Below are 16381 nucleotides of genomic sequence, written 5' to 3' on the forward strand. Positions count from 1 at the left end.
GATGGTAAAAGGAGCTTGTGTGACCACCACACAGCAGGCCTGTAGAGCCAGGAGTCCAGATGGGAGCTTCCAGAAGGAGCAGTTCGAAAAAGAAGGGCTAGAAATGATCCTATCGAGAGCTTTACATTTCTTGGGGAGAGTTTAGGAAGATTGAGTGATTGGTACTCTAAAAATAAGCAAGCCAATTTGTTAAAAGTTTATTAAAAACTGTATATGTATTACTTTATATATGTAATCATTAGGACACTCTGTCACTCTACCGTGAATGATATTTATATAATCTTAATGACTATGTACTGGGAGGATTTGTATTTATGAAAGAGAGACAGGAAATAAGAGTTAAACTCTCATCAGTAGTGATGTCAATATTGACAGTGACTAAAATTATAAGATCCAGAACCGGTAGTACTAAGCAAGCCATATCGTGCTGTTTGGCTTCTTAAAACCTGACAAGTGTTAATGTTTTGTTTTACATTTCTGTGGAGTTTATGTCTTTTGCCCTAGCAATTCCTTAAAAATTCATTGTAAGGAAGTAGTAAGTCTACAAAATACGTACACAGTGAAATTCATCAGTAAGTGAAATGCCGGGGCGCCCGGCTGGTTCCGTCGACGGAGCGCTGCAACTTGGTGTCAGGGCCGGGAGGTGGAGCCCCATGCTGGGTGTGGAGATGACTGAAGAATAAAATCTTTCTTTCAATAAATACAAATAAGTGAAATGCTTATAGTAGAATGGCTAGCAATAAAGATGAATAACTTAAGGTGAAATCGCACACTGCAAAACTATGTGGTCGTTGAAAAGAGTGCAGGGGCGCCTGGTGGCCTAGTTGGTGGAGCATCTGACTTTTGGTTTTGGCTCAGGTCACCATCTCACAGTTCATGAGCTCGAGCCCCGCGTCGGGCTCTGTCTGTGCCGACAGCGCGGAGCCTGCTTGCGATCTCTCTCCCTCCCTCTCTCTCTGACCCTCCCTGGCTTGTGCACGTGCTTGCTCTCTCTCTCTCCATCTCTCAAAAAATAAATACTTTTTTTAAAGAAGTGCAAATCATTGCTATTCTGCAGAAGTCTGTCTGATGGAAATGCTCTGTAAATCTGGACTAATGCTGTAGATACTAGCCATGTGTGGCTGTTGAACACTTGCAGTGTGGTTAGTGTGACTGAGAGACTGAATTTTAAATTAAATAGCCTCATGGGGCCAGTGGCTACCATGTTGGACAACACAGGAACATACATTTACTAAAATGGTAACATAGTTATGATACAGTTAACTGAAAAAGTAAGTTACAGAATATGTACACCATGATAATCATCTTGTTTTAAAAATGTGTATGTAAATATGGACAAAAGCTAAAAGGAAGTATTAGCAAAATGTTCACAGTGTTGATTTCTGGGTGCTGGGTTTATATTTTGTTTTTGCTCACCGCAGTTCTCTGACACAACTGCAATGAAAATGTATTACTTGTATAATTTAAAAACTATTTCCCAGAGGTCTCCAAGTGAAACTCTAAGACATAATAAAAGATGGTTTATGGGTTGAGTTTTCATAGACTTTGCCTTTTTTTTCTAGAGATCAAATCACTCTTTGTGCATCCTTTCCTGGCTGAGCGCATCATCTCCATGTTGAACTACTTCCTGCAGCACCTGGTTGGCCCCAAGATGGGGGCCTTGAAAGTCAAGGACTTCAGTGAATTTGACTTCAAACCCCAGCAGCTCGTATCAGATATCTGCACGATCTACTTAAATCTTGGGTACCTGAGATTTAATTGGGCAAGCCAGAGGGAATGCTAATGTTTTAATTTGGGATTTGGATAATGGAATGACTGGTGATTATGTGCGAATAGAAAAATGGTTCATTTCTAGTTGGTTAGATGAAGGAATTTTATTATGTCGTTTTAATAATGAAGTGTCGTATGACCTATGGGACATTGTTCAGATTTTTCAACATTCTGCCTTTATCTGTGCAAAGATAAACTTTACTAGTTTTAACCAATGTTTGGAAAAGCAGTATTCTTTTAAGGTTGCAGGATACTTGATAGACTTCCTTGCTAAAAACTAGAAGAAATCTTTTCTATAATCAAAAGAACATTCATGGCGTGTAAGTGGTGGGGAGCCTTGTTCCTCGACCCAGATGTTATCTCCTTCGTTGACCTACCCTCTGATGTTCAGTTTTTTTCTGATGCTGACCTTCCAGGGATGAGGAGAACTTCTGTGCCACCGTGCCCAAGGATGGACGTTCCTATTCCCCAACTCTCTTTGCACAGACAGTCCGAGTCCTGAAGAAAATAAATAAGCCCGGGAATATGATTGTGGCTTTCAGCAACTTAGCAGAGAGAATCAAGGTGAGGAGGAGAATTTGTTTATTAATGTATTCAATAGAAACCGCTTTGTTGACTCAGCTGTTCTTCTGGTTACCCTGTTTCAAAGGGTAAAAAGGATATTGTCTTGAGAAAACAAACATGATTCTTGCCAGGCAGTGAATAAGTAGAACTACGTTTTTTTTATTTTAAGTTTGTATTTTAAATCCAGTTAGTTAACATACAATGTTGTGTTAGTTTCGGGGGTACAGTATAGTGATTCAGCACTTCCACACATCACCATATCATATCATCACTACCATATTAATTCTCTTTTCAACACGAGAGGGAAGAACAGAAAATCGATTTAAGAAACTTCTACTGGAAGAGAAGAATGTACAGATTTTTATAGGCTGTTTTTATGAAAACTTTTCTGCACAGTGTTACCAATAGGTTTGAAAATCTATGTCATTAACCCAGAACTTTTTCGAATAGAATTCAAGATCAGTTGTTTTTAGTCATTTGATTTTTATGGATTTTCTCTGTTCATTATATTTGTACTTAGTAGTTGGCTTATATGGGAGGAGTCATACATTTGATAGATAAAAATACCGTCTTATATTCAGCTAATCCCTCTGGTTGAAGTTTGATCGACCTTCATTAGCATTACAAAGAAGGGAAAAATCATGGCACCGACTCTAATAGAAAACCTTCCTTATTAAAAAAACAAAAAAAAAGAGTGGTGTCTGGGTGGCTCAGTCAGTTAACCCTCCGACTCTTGATTTCAACTCAGGTTATGATCTCACGGTTCATGAGTTTGAGCCCACATCGGGCTCTGTGCTGACAGCTCGGAGTCTAGAGCCTGCTTCGGGCTCTATGCTGACAGCTCGGAGTCTAGAGCCTGCTTCGGATTCCGTGTCTCCCTCTTTCTTTGCCCCTCCACCGCTTACACATTCTCTCTGTCTCTCTCTGTCTCTCTCTCTCAAAAATAAACAAACATTAAAATTTTTTTTTTAATAAATAAACTGTTTAAAAAAAAAAAAAGCAAATCTTCCTTACTGACATCAGTGTTCCCTTCCTTGAACTACTTTTTGAGTTGGGTTCCATCTTGCCTAGAGCTTACCCAGGTGGCTTCTTGAGGAACTAGAGTCATGAAGAGATCAAAATGTTGAAGCTGCTTTAAACTCCTCCTATACCTGTTTGTAACTAAAACCAGAAGCTGCCTTTCATACATAGACTGCATGAGTGATGGAGCGACTGTGTAAATAATTCCTCCCACCATCCCCTTTTCAATTATGACATTTACAGTAGGGCTGTTGCCAGAAGGATCTCCCATGTGATGTGTTTCTTTTTCTGTTAACACTTAAACCCGTCTCTAGTCATGACCGCCAGCAGCTGAGGCAAACTGAAGTTTCAGAGTTAGGGTTGAATGTTAAATTCGCTTTTATAATACCTGTCTTGGCTTGTGTAGAAAAGAAGGCTGAGGATTGTCATTGTCTCTGTAAAGAACACCCAAACGTAACCCTTGAAGATTAAGGTATAGTCAGTGAGCGTTTTGAATTCAGCGACTCTGTGAAGTCACCTTAACTACCGGGTTTTGTGCTTAGTCTCTAGCAGACCTCCAGCAACAGGAAGAGGAGACGTACGCAGACGCCTGCGATGAGTTCCTGGATCCCATCATGAGCACGCTCATGTCCGACCCTGTGGTGCTGCCATCCTCCAGAGTCACTGTGGATAGATCCACCATTGCCAGACATCTGCTCAGGTATGCCGGCCCCAGAGAGCAGCCCCAGGCCGCAGAGGCACGTTTGTTTGCTCTCCTCTTTTCGCAGTTTCCTAATAGAGAGCTGTGCGCCCAGTAGGTGTCCCACGTTCTTGATTTATTGGCGAGCTGGGGAGGCATTTCGGTAGAGGTGTATCGCTTGATTGGTAAGGATTGAAACCTCCACCACAAGACACTCCGTTGAGAAATTTCCTTAAGGAAGTCCTCTCTGGCGGTGTATGTTATGAATTAGGTCAACCTGAAGTAGGAGTTGACCGAAACTTGTTTTAATTTTACTTCAGTTGTAAAAACATAAACGACCAGTTGGTTTTGTTTAACTTGGTTTTTACACTGTGGCCGTCACATGGGTTAACCCATCTGCTGCTGCTGCTACGGTACTCAGCCATGGTGGCCACGAGGTTCACCAAGCCTGCAGGCCGTACGTGCTACATTAGATAGAAATGGGTACTGAGAGACTCTTCCTACTTAGAAATTAAGTTCTAGAAGTTGACCCAAACGTAAGGAAATACTGTTGCTTAAACATCGCAAAAAGGGATTTTCGACTTCATGGTGTTTGGTATTAAGCATTTACTATATGCATAATGCTGTACCAGGTGGTACGTCTTTTCCAAAGCGTCAGTGGAAACTTATATTTTATTGTGGCCTCAGGATACAGACAGAAAACTTAGCAGCCCTTAAAGTATACTAGAACCTCTTACCTGTCAGGAAACCATAATCTGCATTGACTCGTGTAGCAATCAGCCAACTAACTCAGGTATCAATGTACAGGGCTTTATCCCTTAAGATCTTAGACTGTCTCGAGAGTCTGTCACTAAAACTACAAACAGCTCTTTACGACGCTGACGTGAGTGCACAGGCTCCCTGCCTCAGGGAAATCCAATCAAGGATCGTCTGAACAGCAATGTCGAAATAAAGTTTGTTAAGAAGCAGAGAGACCACGTAGCTAAAGAGTCTGCAGAACACCCAAAAACCACTCTTTCTCATCTCATTCTTTCTGGCCTCAGGTCGGCACTCGACTCTGTCACAGTGCGGTCTAGCCTCAGTCCCACAGGGAGATGCACCGGCTGGTCTGGCTTGGGCTCCGGGTGTCAGAACTTGCGGAAATAACCCCTTTCCCTTTCTCTCTTTGTCCCAGTGACCAAACCGATCCCTTTAACCGTAGTCCCCTCACCATGGACCAGATCCGGCCAAACACAGAACTAAAAGAAAAAATACAACGGTGGCTCGCAGAGAGGAAACAACAACAAAAGGAGCAACTTGAATAAATTACTGTGAACTAAACGAACCAAAAACCCAATCCCAGAGTGTAGATAAACAATTGTTTGTGGTTTCTCTCTTTTTTTGGTTCTGTTCCTTTTCTTTTTCTTTCTTTTTTTTTTTTTTTTACTAGATTAGAGAACTGCTCTTGCTCAAATTATGATACTTTAGATTTATTCCTAAGAACTTTACAATGCTCTCCTGGCTTGCAGGAAATTATGTTTATTATAGCAGCACCAAGTTTAGAAACGATTGCTAATTGTACCCTTTGTTCTCTCTTCCTACTCTTTTTTCTTCCTTTTCCTACCTTAAGTTATATTAACTTCAGCTACTAAAACTTCCTGCCATCTTACTGTTGTTCTTCCAAGAACTGCTCGAACACCTTTGGTGAACACAGCTTTTAAGTATATGGGGTCACATATTTCAGTGACAGCTGACACCACCAGAAAGTCCAGTGTCGTCAAGCTATTTACTAGTCTTCATGACCCGGATGTCAGCCCTTTTCTTGTTACGGCCCCGCCATGTTACAGAATAACCTTTCACATAAAAGCAGATACCTTGATGTTTAAATAGACTTTTGAATATAATAGATGAGATTTTCAAAAAGGAATCTGATGCAATTTCTGTTGGTAGTTCTTAATTTTGTGTTCTCTTGTAACTCAAAAGATCCCATGAAATCGCCCCTGGGGTTATCACTACCCAAAAACTTATATATACCCTATAATATTTTTAGGAGGATTGGTAGGACAGACGTGAATTGTTGACACTTTATTCAGAAAATTCTGAGGGGAAAGAAAAAAGGAAGAAAACTGTTGCTATAAGGACTAGGCTTGAGTGGAAAAGTTAGGGAACAAATACGGTAACCATGAAAAATGTCATTTTAAGACACTCATCAACAGCATATCTCAGTATATATATACACCATGTACATTTTTATATTGGTCTAGTGTAAACTGAGTACCACTTTATATTGTCTCTTCCATGGTAAGATGTATGCAGTGTGTGGCCATGTTTACTGACACACTTATTCTAGACAAAATTCTGAGACTGTAACATGTATATAGTTAACGTTTGTTTGGGCCTGTGACCCAGTTTCCAAGATCTGCTTCTAACTCAGCCTTAGATCATCAATTAGCAAAGTAGGAATTTGAGCACAACCTTGTCCACAGCCAATTTAAATAGCCACTTAGCCCTGTGTAGTTAGCAGGCGGATGGGCCCCACTTGTCCAAGTTGAGCTCGCGCTCCCTACTCAAAGGTGCAGCTTACCATGCTAAGTGGGGCACATTCCCCCATGGACTATAGCGCTATCCCGTAAGCCTGAATATATCATAAGTGACAGAGTGATACGATCTAGAAACAGGGGTCACTGCTTCATTTTTAACCGTGGCCTCTTTCAGAGAAGATGGTAGTTGTACGATATTCCAGCACAAGTTGCTCTAAGCAGTCCTCGATGTGCTTGTGATGGGGTCACTTGGAAAACCTCGTATCAGCGGGAATCCCACACTAGGTAAAGCTGCCTGTTGCTGTTGCTTCTAATGAAAAAAAAGGAGTCTAGGACTCTTGGAAATGCCAGAATGTAAGATACTAACTTAGCCTGCAACCTGGGCCTTCAGGCTTGGGTTAACAGGATTTGTTTATTTTCTTAAGATGAGCTTCATTTCATATTTATTAGCCTCCTGCTCTGCGAATGAACTGTGTATAAAAAAATAAGCTTCTACCTACTTGCATTTATTTTCCATACCCAATGTAATAGGATGTTTTTTTTGTTTTTTTTTTTTTTTTTTAGCGCAGAAAAGACCAGTTTTAGGACAAAATTGGAGGAAAAATGGGTACAAAACCTCAGAAGGCAGCTGTTGCCAGCAGCTTTCTAGTTAACAACCTCTATGCTGCCTCTTGTATCTGTGTCTGTACTCTACTTCCGTGGTCTTCAGATTGTAAGCCTTTTCTGGCAAGCCTTTTTTTTTTTTTTTTTTTTTTAAGTTATTTCCTGAAACTCTTTATGAATGGCTGTGGCACCATTAATGCTGCTGAGTATCTTTAAACTCATCACAGAAGCAAGTGTTTAGCTTAAGGCCACTGTTGGTTAGGAAACCAAGTGTCCTCTGTGCCTTTTTTTCTTTTTCTTTCCTTAATTTAAGAACATCCCAAAAACGAGACTAAAAAATTATCATCTTGATACACCGTGGTGTATATACGCGCTCAGAAGCTTGAAGAGATGTTTTGTTGTCTGAAACTCAGAAGCAGCTCTCAGTCTATTCGAGCAGACTTTCTGATATCTCTAGTTTTAAGTGCTGGCTTTGCTGGAGTATGATAGGAAAATGAAGACTCTTTATCAGCTCTAGTATTGCTTACCAAGAGGGTAATAACTAAACTTGGAAAATTATTTAAGTAGGTTTTATCAAGCAATCTTGGTTTATTTGGTGGTTGTTTTTTTTTTAATATATATAGTTTTTAATGGATATGTAAAAACAAAGAGACTTTAAAAGTTTTTTACCGGTGCAGGTGAAGGTGCCAGTTCCTATTTGGTATCACAGTCTACAAAAGCTTCATTACTTTATTTGATGCTGGTTGCTAAGCAGCCATTGCCCAGAGCAGAAGTCTACTGGGTGCCTTTACAAGCCAGAGAGGCTGACGCTGCACTGTTGATGTCATACGAGGAAATAATGCACATGCTCTAACTGCAACACAGGAAAACCTAGAAACAAATAAACAAAAAAAAATAAAACAAAACAACAAAAAGGTTGATTGAAATAAAATTTGATCAACGTAACTGTATTTTGAAACATTCCAGGAAGGTTACTTCTTGTCAAACTTGCCTGGGGGTGTTTGTTCAAAGCTTGTATTTAATAAATGAACACCTGACTTACAACCTTTGTTATCACTTCCTTCATTACGGCATGAAAAGCTAGTGGCAGTTTCAGAAATCCCCTTGAAATTTTAGAGGACTCTGACCTTCACTTCTGTTCAAGGTGCTATCAAATGTGTGTCACCTGGCTGACCTGCCTTACCAGGCTTCTGGTCCTGGAGTTACCCAGATGAGTCTTGGGGCATGTTTTTTCCTAATCAGTTCACTTCTGGCTTCACTTTTCTTTATCAGGCCTGAACCCCAGGTCTTTCATTTTAATCACTCACTACCATGTCCCCTGTCTTGCCCTTTGTTTCTATACCTCTGCCATGCAAGACCTCAACCTGGATTAACCCAGTCATTCCCCTCTGTTCCAGTATCCAAGCTCCAGACCACTGTTGTAGGAAAATGACAGTCTTTAGAGCAGTGTGAACACAAATCTGTGGTTGCCAACAGTGCCCAGCAACCCTTCTGTGTGTCCAGAAATTCAAACTTGAACCTTTTCCCTCCAGTTTCTCCGACCTCTCACGTAGCCTTCACTGAAGATCTTGCCTTTTCACTTTACTGGGAAGATAAAGACTTCAGAATTTCCACTTTCAAATTTCCCTCCCATCATCCCATCCATGGAAAAGGCCCCCCATGCTTCCAAGGCCAATCCCACCAATTTCTGGTCTCTTCGGGTATCAGTTCTCCATCTTCTCTCTACCTTATTTATGTTCCACATCCTTATTTAGCTTTCTGACTCCTCTTCCTTTATAGCCATATTCACTCACTCTGGTTTCTATCCTCATTTTCTGAAACTGCTCTAATATTTCCATATTGGTAAATTAACTTTCTCATCCTTAGTTTGATTTCTCTGGAACATTTGGCAGCTGATTTTGGCACTGAAATGATGCTCTTGGCTCCTTGATATCACCCCTAATTTTTCTTTCCACCTCTGTTCCATCAATCAGATCTGCTCAGGTTTCTCCAGGGTACATACCATTATGTTTTTCTCATCAAATGCCACTTCCCTACATGATAATCTTTGCTTCCGGTCATATTAAACTATAAAATTTCAACCGCGTAGTAGAGAGCTTCCGTTACACACCAATTCAATCTTTTCTGGAAGTCTTCCCAGATCACCACCACTCATGGGATACTGATGCCCCTTGCCTGTTTACACTGAACCCTCTTGCGATCCCAACTCCGCCACTCACTAGCTATGTGGCCATTTATCAATCTCAGACTTAAATGGGGTCACTGCCTAACACAGGCTTTCTTTAAATTCCCAAGTGCCTGGCATACTGGAGGCCCTCAGTCAATGTTTTCTGGTTCACATCTGCGCAGTTCCTTGTGGTTCACCAGTGAACCGGGAGAGCCCAGATCTCGATACAAGATGTGGGGGAGATCGGGGTTAGAAAAGAGCTAATGAAAGGCAAAGGACTGGGTCAGATGACAGGTGATGTGATGTGGCGCTTGCTCTGCCCATAACTTTCCATATTTGGCTTAGGACCCTGTCTGCCTTTAGAAGACGATCGTGCTGGCCTAGGAACACCTTAGAGATGCCTTCCAGCCCTAACTTCCCACGTTCTCTCAGAAAAGCGCCTACGACACCCCACGCAAAAAAACTACAGATCCGCGCCGCGCTAAGCACTGGAGGCTCACGGCGCATGCGCCCGGCCTCCGCTCGCCGGCCTTCCGGGCCTCCGCGAGCGGCTGCCCCAAGAAATGCCTGTTTCTCTGCGGAATCCCACTACTCTCCACGTGCTCTCTGACCTCACCTTTTCATATCCACTTTCTCCCCTGCGACTGAAGAAAATAATCTGGCCAGCTAGATTCCGGAAAGATAACAGGACACCTGAATACCTGGGACCGGCGCGCCAAGAGGAGGCCTGACCTGGGAAGCGGAACGGGGTCCTGCGGCGGGTCCTTCCGGGGGGTGACATTCAGCGGCCGTCCGGGGCGACGGACTCTCCATCCTCTAACCATGGCCCAGTTTGTCCGTAACCTCGCGGAGAAGGCCCCGGCGCTGGTAAACGGTGAGCGCGGCTGCGGGCTGCCAGGACGGGAGGACCTGAGAGGAAGACGCGGGCGGTGGTACCTCGAGGGGCCGGCAGGAACCGGGGCGGGACGGCCGGGGCTGGGGGGTGGGGGGTGGGAAGCAGGGGCCGGTCTGCGACTCCTCTAGCCTTCCTTTCGCCTGTCCTGCAGCTTGGGTTCTCGGCACGGCCTAGTATCCCTGAGTTGTAACCACGACGCTGTCGGAGGGAAGAGGTGTTCGGGAAGCCTGCAGTCGCCCGGCACTGCCGCCATTACGCCCCCTTCGATCTCAAGGAGTTGGGAATATGGAGGGGATGGCCCTGGCAGCAGAGCGAGGGAAAAGGAGGGCAGAGACGAGGGAAAGCACCGTAAATTCGGCCGCATCGGGTTGTCCGGTTCTCGCATGGAGTGTCTGGAAGTTTACATAAATCTTTAGGGATACGTGTGCTTTGGGACGTTGACTGCTTTCTGTCCTGGCCGGATTGGGAAATGTTTCCTTAATGGAAATGTTAGGTGGAATTGGACTTTGTGGGCAAGTACCCCCGCTCCAACAAATATAGAAAGGGAGGTCTGTAAACAGTAGTCTTTACTATCTAGCTTAACATTCGAAGAGTTTTTCCAGTTTGATAAATCTGAAGTCTCGCTGGTAGGCCGCTGTATTTCAGAACAATCCCGAACAGTGACAGTCCCGAGTAGGAGTGTCTTCTGTCAGGAAATAATTGCAGTTGTCTGCTGGGTAGCAGGCCATTCATTTTATTTCCAAGGCGAGGTAAACTTTTTAAATAAAGGCAATGTTTTTGAACCATTGTTATTGTGATTGGTACCTTTTTATGCAACTTCTTCCTTTCCTCCCATCAGCGGCCAAACAATGAGTTCTCGAAGGCCTTGCGATAATGCTTGGTTCTCTCCTCCTACACAGCCCCTCGCAGTCTACTAATTTACACATTTTCCCAAAGAACTTGAGTTTCCTGTGTTACTAAGATCATCTCAGTAACTGTTGTGATGACTGTTGGTGATAAAGTTCCATACAATTTTACATAAATGAAAAGAGAGGGGATTGTGGCTTCATCCTTTGGACTTTGTGGGTGATTTGAAGCAAAATTTTTTAAGTTTTCAGGTGGATTGTTTCCCCCCGACCTTGGCTTTCACATCTTTCAGGTGGTGCGATTGCAAACGAATTTTAGAAATAAAATCCAAAAATAAAAGTAATACAAGGAATTTTTTTATTATGAACTTAACTCTTCCCTCTATTAGTGTGAGTAATTGAAAGATAGCAGTTATTCTTCCAAAAGTACTCAGAGAAGAGAACTCAGCTGGGACCTGGAGGTTAGATAATGGAAGTATATTTTGCTTTGTAATATACTTCAGTGTATTAAATGTGAATGTTAAGTATTAAATAAAAATTGGGGGTCATGGCTGGCTCAGTTGGCGGAGCATGCACTCTTGATCTCGGGAGTTGTGGGTTTGAGCCCCACGTTGGGTGTAGAGATAACTTAAAAATAAAATCTTAAGGGGCGCCAGGGTGGCTCAGTTGTTGAGCATCTGACTTTTGGTTTCAGCTCAGGTCATGATCCCAGGGCCGTGAGATCAAGGTTCCAAGATGAGAGTGGAGCCTGCTGGAGATTCTCTCTCTGTCCCTCTCCCCTACTCACTCTCGCTCTCTAAAAAAAATTAAAAAATTAAATAAAATCTTAAAAAATATTACTGTCTGTAAGGGCGCCTGGGTGGTTCAGTCAGTCAAGCATGTGACTCTTGGTCTCAGGGCCATGAGTTCAAGCCACGTGCTTGGCATAGTTTACTTTAAAAAAACAAACAAACAAAAAACCTATGTCTGTTAATTCCCATAAGGATACAAAGAAGCTTATAAAAGTAAGTAATTTTATAATCAGACTTCTCCGGAGAAGTCATAGAATCTAAGGTTTTTTTCCTATTTGCTAAACTTGAAACTTTATTTGGATTGTACCAGTTTTTCCATTAATCACTTTCTGTCCCAGGAGCCAGTACAGGTTCCACGTTGTATTGTTATTTCCGTAGTTTCCTCTGGCATGTGAGACTTTAATAGTTTTTCTTACTTTTCATGACCTTGACAGTCTTTACGGTGTCTATGTAGATATCTATCTAGGTATCCTATAAAATTCCCCAGTCCGGATTTGTCTGGTATTCTTCTCAGGATTAGTCTGGAGCTATGGGTTTTGAGAAAGAATGCCACAAGTGCCCTAATCACATATCGGGATGTACATGATACCCATGTAACATCCATCACTGGTGAAATTAACTTTCATCATTTGGTTAACGTAGTGTTACTAGATTTCTCCACTGTAAAGTTACTGTTTTTCTCTTCCCATAACCTGTTCTCCAGAACAAGTAACTAAGTCTACCCCATGGCAGGGGCTAGGAGCAGCAGCCAACAGCAGGGATTCCATCTCCTGTAGGAAGGAGTATTTACATATAATTAAGTGGAATTTTATGAGAAGGGTTTGTTCTCCTTCCCTGTTTATTCAGTCATTTATTGTGTGGACTCCTGTACGTTTATTTCATACTTAGTGCCTCCAATAGTATGTTATTAATTTGGTGCAAATTGTTGCAGAACTCTTTCAGGGTTGGCATCTCTGTCCCATTGACTTGTACTACAAGATCCTCATGTTACATTTTCCCTGCCCCAGTCTTAGAATCAGCCATTTATCCAAGGAGCCCTAGTTTCTTTTGTTGGACAATGGTATTTTGAAACTAAGATCCAGGCACTGAGATAGAGGGCGAGAGAGAACCCCGAGCAGGCTCCACGCTGTCAGTGTGGAGCCCAACGTGGGGCTCAGTCCAACGAACTGTGAGAGCTGAAATCAAGAGTCAGACACTTACCTGACTGAGCCCATCATTTATTTCTGTTTTAGTCCTTATATATATGTAAAGCAGTTTCAAACTTTTTAATCTGTACTCCCTGAAAAACAAATTTCCCAACTAAAGTACAGTGTTTGTGTACAGAGTACTGATTTAAAAAAAAAAAAAAAAGAATGAGGGGCACCTGGGTGGCTCGGTCGGTTAAGCATCTGACTTCGGCTCAGGATCGCACGGTTCATGAGCTCATGGTCCGGGCTCTGGGCTCCAAGCTAACTGTGCGGAGTCTGCGTGAGATTCTCTCTCCCTCTCTCTCTGCCCTTTGCTCACTCACACCCTTTCTCTCTCAAGCATAAAAAACTTTTTTAAAAGATGAAATATCTGTGTGTTGAGGATAGTTTTAAAGACAATCACACAAGACTTGGTACTCTTTGATGGCCTCATCTTCTTTGTAGAATTGTCTGTTAGAGCTTTGTGTCTGCTTGAAGATTTACCCATGGCTCTAAGCACAAAGGATGATACAGATAGTAATTCTAAGAGTAGTGAAATACCCAAATACAGGAAGCTAATAATAGGAAAAGTACCAAGAACCTTGGATAATCGATCTGTCAATAGTGGGCACTTTATGGATGTTCATGCATTTGTGCTGTTTTTGTTAGCATTTGTCTTGTGACATTTTTTATAAAATGCCTTTCTCGCTGAAATGACTACCATAGTTTCACATCTACCCTGGTTATTAATGGATTTTTTTTTTTCTCTGAAATCGTAAATACCTTGAGGAATTTCAGCATAGTAATAGATTTGAGTTTTGGCTACTCTGAACAATACTTGTAGGTTTTATTGTCATTGGTGGCGTTTTGAAGGAGTAGCAGCTGGGCTTTTGTTAAAGAAAGATTTAATTCACATATTGATGAGGATACCAAAAATGGGCCCTAATTGGTATAATTCCATCTGGATTTGTGGCCAACATTGTGACAAGTTTTAATCTTATTCTTAAGGATGCTGTTCTGTGTAGCTCCTTCCCTCCTCTTCTGCCCCGTTCCCTTCAAATTTTCTACTCTCTTTGCCAAGAAAATAATGGTTACGTTGCTGCTGTTTTCTTGCTTTTGGATCCAGCTTCTAGTAACTTTACAGTTAACTAGGTTTGCCGTTCATAAATGAAGTAACAGTACTAGCTGGCCACTAGCGAAGTCGTGGCATAATTGAATGTGTTTCTAGCTTCCTGCCTGATTGAGCGTCCCTGTGACACAGGTGTTCTGCATCTTTAAAAGCCTCTTGTTACCAGGGAGCAGCTTTGACTTTTCACACCGGGTGCACATTTGGTACAAGCAGTGAATGAATGTGATGCATGAATAAATATTTGTGTCCAGCCCACACATCTGCTTCTTTCGGTCTCTAGTGAGTTCATCCTGGTTTTTTGTTTTGTTTTGTTTTGTTTTCCAGCTGCTGTGACTTACTCGAAGCCTCGATTGGCCACATTTTGGCACTATGCCAAGGTTGAGCTGGTTCCTCCAACCCCTGCTGAGATCCCTACAGCTATTCAGAGCTTGAAAAAAATAGTCAAGAGCGCTCAAACTGGTAGCTTCAAACAGCTTACAGTTAAGGTAACTATAGGCTAAATGAAAACGTATGTGCATAACAGAAAATGTCTTCCCTTGGGATTATTCTGATTGTTTTGGTTAATACATGTATTTTCCAGTGAGGCCGAAACCTAAATAATGAGAGATAATCTGTTTCTTGACTGCTGCGAAAGATATTTACCTTTCTAATTTTGTCATCTGGGTTGAAATAATTCAAGCTATTTTATGTCTTCGTTTCCTATTAGTCGTATAACAAAGAAGTGAGCATTTTTACGGGGCACCTTTTTTCCCTCTCCTGTTTTGGTTAGTATAGTATGCTGAAATAGGATGGCTTACTTTGCTGATTCTATACTTTTTTTCAATCTGTAGTCCTGGAAATATTCCCAGTTTAGCCAAAAGATCTCTTGGACTATATCACAATCAGGAGGCTAACACTCATATGGAAGATAAAAATACAAAACCTAGCAAGCACATCCTGTTACATGAAGGGTTATTGAATTGCATTCAGATAAAATCTAAAGACTGTAAGAATTGGAGCTTGGATTTTATGTTTGCTTGCTTGAGCCAAACACAGGATACAAAAAAACCTAAATAACTAAATTACTGCTGCCTTTAGAATCTACATCCTGGAAAATCGTTATTTTTCAGGAGACTTCCAATATTTCTGGTCTCTTTTGAAGGGGAAAATGAAAATTCGCATCCAGGTACTTAAAGGAACAGACCCAGTTGTGTTGTGGAAAAGTACTTTTTTCAACTAGAGCTTCAAGATCCATGGTTGCTTGCATGCAGCATTGCTTTTAGGAACCAGTCATGTGCTTGTTTTGCTCTCAGGGCAGTACAACATTGATCTGGGAAACTGAATATTCACTGAATATTTGGAAAGAGTTAAACCAAATAATAAATGAATAAAGGGGAAGACCAAGCTCTTCAACTCTCAACAAATTCTCTTTGGCCAGACAGAATTGTCTGTTCTGAGACTTGCCTTCCTATCCTTTCATATGAATGCCCTGTCTAAATGTGTCAGCTCTTTCCAGGATGTGGGTTGTTTTAGGGCTCATAAAGTGTCTCATAAACTAATAATGAAAGGGTTAAGTCAGTTCAGCTCTTTAAAGAACGCTTTGAAAGAATTTATAAGCTCTGGACTATTTACCTTACATAATTGAAAGTTCAAGTGTCCTCAGCAGTTGAACAAATTTAACATCCGTGATTCTTGACTTGGGCTAAAATCGCCCTCTAAGTGAGTAGCATCCTTATATTCTATTGCTTACTCCTGGAAAAGAATACTTTTAAATATGTAAGAAAAAAATGTACATTAAAATTTATGCTGCTTTTTTCAGGAAGCTCTGCTGAATGGTTTGGTGGCCACTGAGGTGTGGATGTGGTTTTATGTCGGCGAGATCATAGGCAAGCGTGGCATCATTGGCTATGATGTTTGAAGACCAATCTTTAACATCTGTCTGTCTGTATTTGGTTTGTTATTTGAGTGTTTTTGGACAATATGTGATCAGACTGGTATTTGAATAAAATAAGATAATGTATCAAAATCAATGTTTTCTCTATCAGACACTACATGGAAGGATCACAGTTTCTCTTGATAATAAGAGGAGTTGTCTTTTGCTTTAATGCGGCTCTAAGTGCATGTCTTTTGCTTAGCCTAAAATCGGAAAGGATCTATGTGAACATACCAACCTGGTGTATGCATTTATGAGGGTAATTTGAACAACAGATTAACATTCTAATTGAGTGTTTAAAATGGATGATAAATTTATTTC

At 41.5% G+C, this 16381-nt stretch overlaps 2 protein-coding genes across 5 annotated transcripts in view; both read left to right on the forward strand.

Moving 5' to 3' along the window:
- UBE4A (ubiquitination factor E4A) overlaps positions 1-8199 on the forward strand; it is a 35622-nt gene extending 27423 nt beyond the window's left edge. For all 4 annotated transcript variants that reach the window (XM_042957388.1, XM_007080385.3, XM_042957389.1 and 1 more), the window contains 4 exons: positions 1563-1743; positions 2187-2334; positions 3897-4054; positions 5208-8199. In XM_042957388.1, the coding sequence (XP_042813322.1) occupies positions 1563-1743; positions 2187-2334; positions 3897-4054; positions 5208-5337 (617 nt within the window). In that variant the 3' untranslated portion in view covers positions 5338-8199. The remainder of the gene's footprint in view (positions 1-1562; positions 1744-2186; positions 2335-3896; positions 4055-5207) is intronic.
- Positions 8200-9950: 1751 nt separating this feature from the next.
- Positions 9951-16153, forward strand: ATP5MG (ATP synthase membrane subunit g). The gene is made up of 3 exons (XM_042957391.1): positions 9951-10196; positions 14473-14633; positions 15947-16153. Exons 1-3 carry the CDS (start codon positions 10145-10147, stop codon positions 16043-16045), a joined length of 312 nt encoding a protein of 103 aa, XP_042813325.1. The 5' UTR covers positions 9951-10144; the 3' UTR covers positions 16046-16153.
- Positions 16154-16381: the final 228 nt, after the last annotated feature.

The sequence above is a fragment of the Panthera tigris genome, chromosome D1 (genome assembly GCF_018350195.1).
Source record: "Panthera tigris isolate Pti1 chromosome D1, P.tigris_Pti1_mat1.1, whole genome shotgun sequence".
NCBI lineage: Eukaryota > Metazoa > Chordata > Mammalia > Carnivora > Felidae > Panthera > Panthera tigris.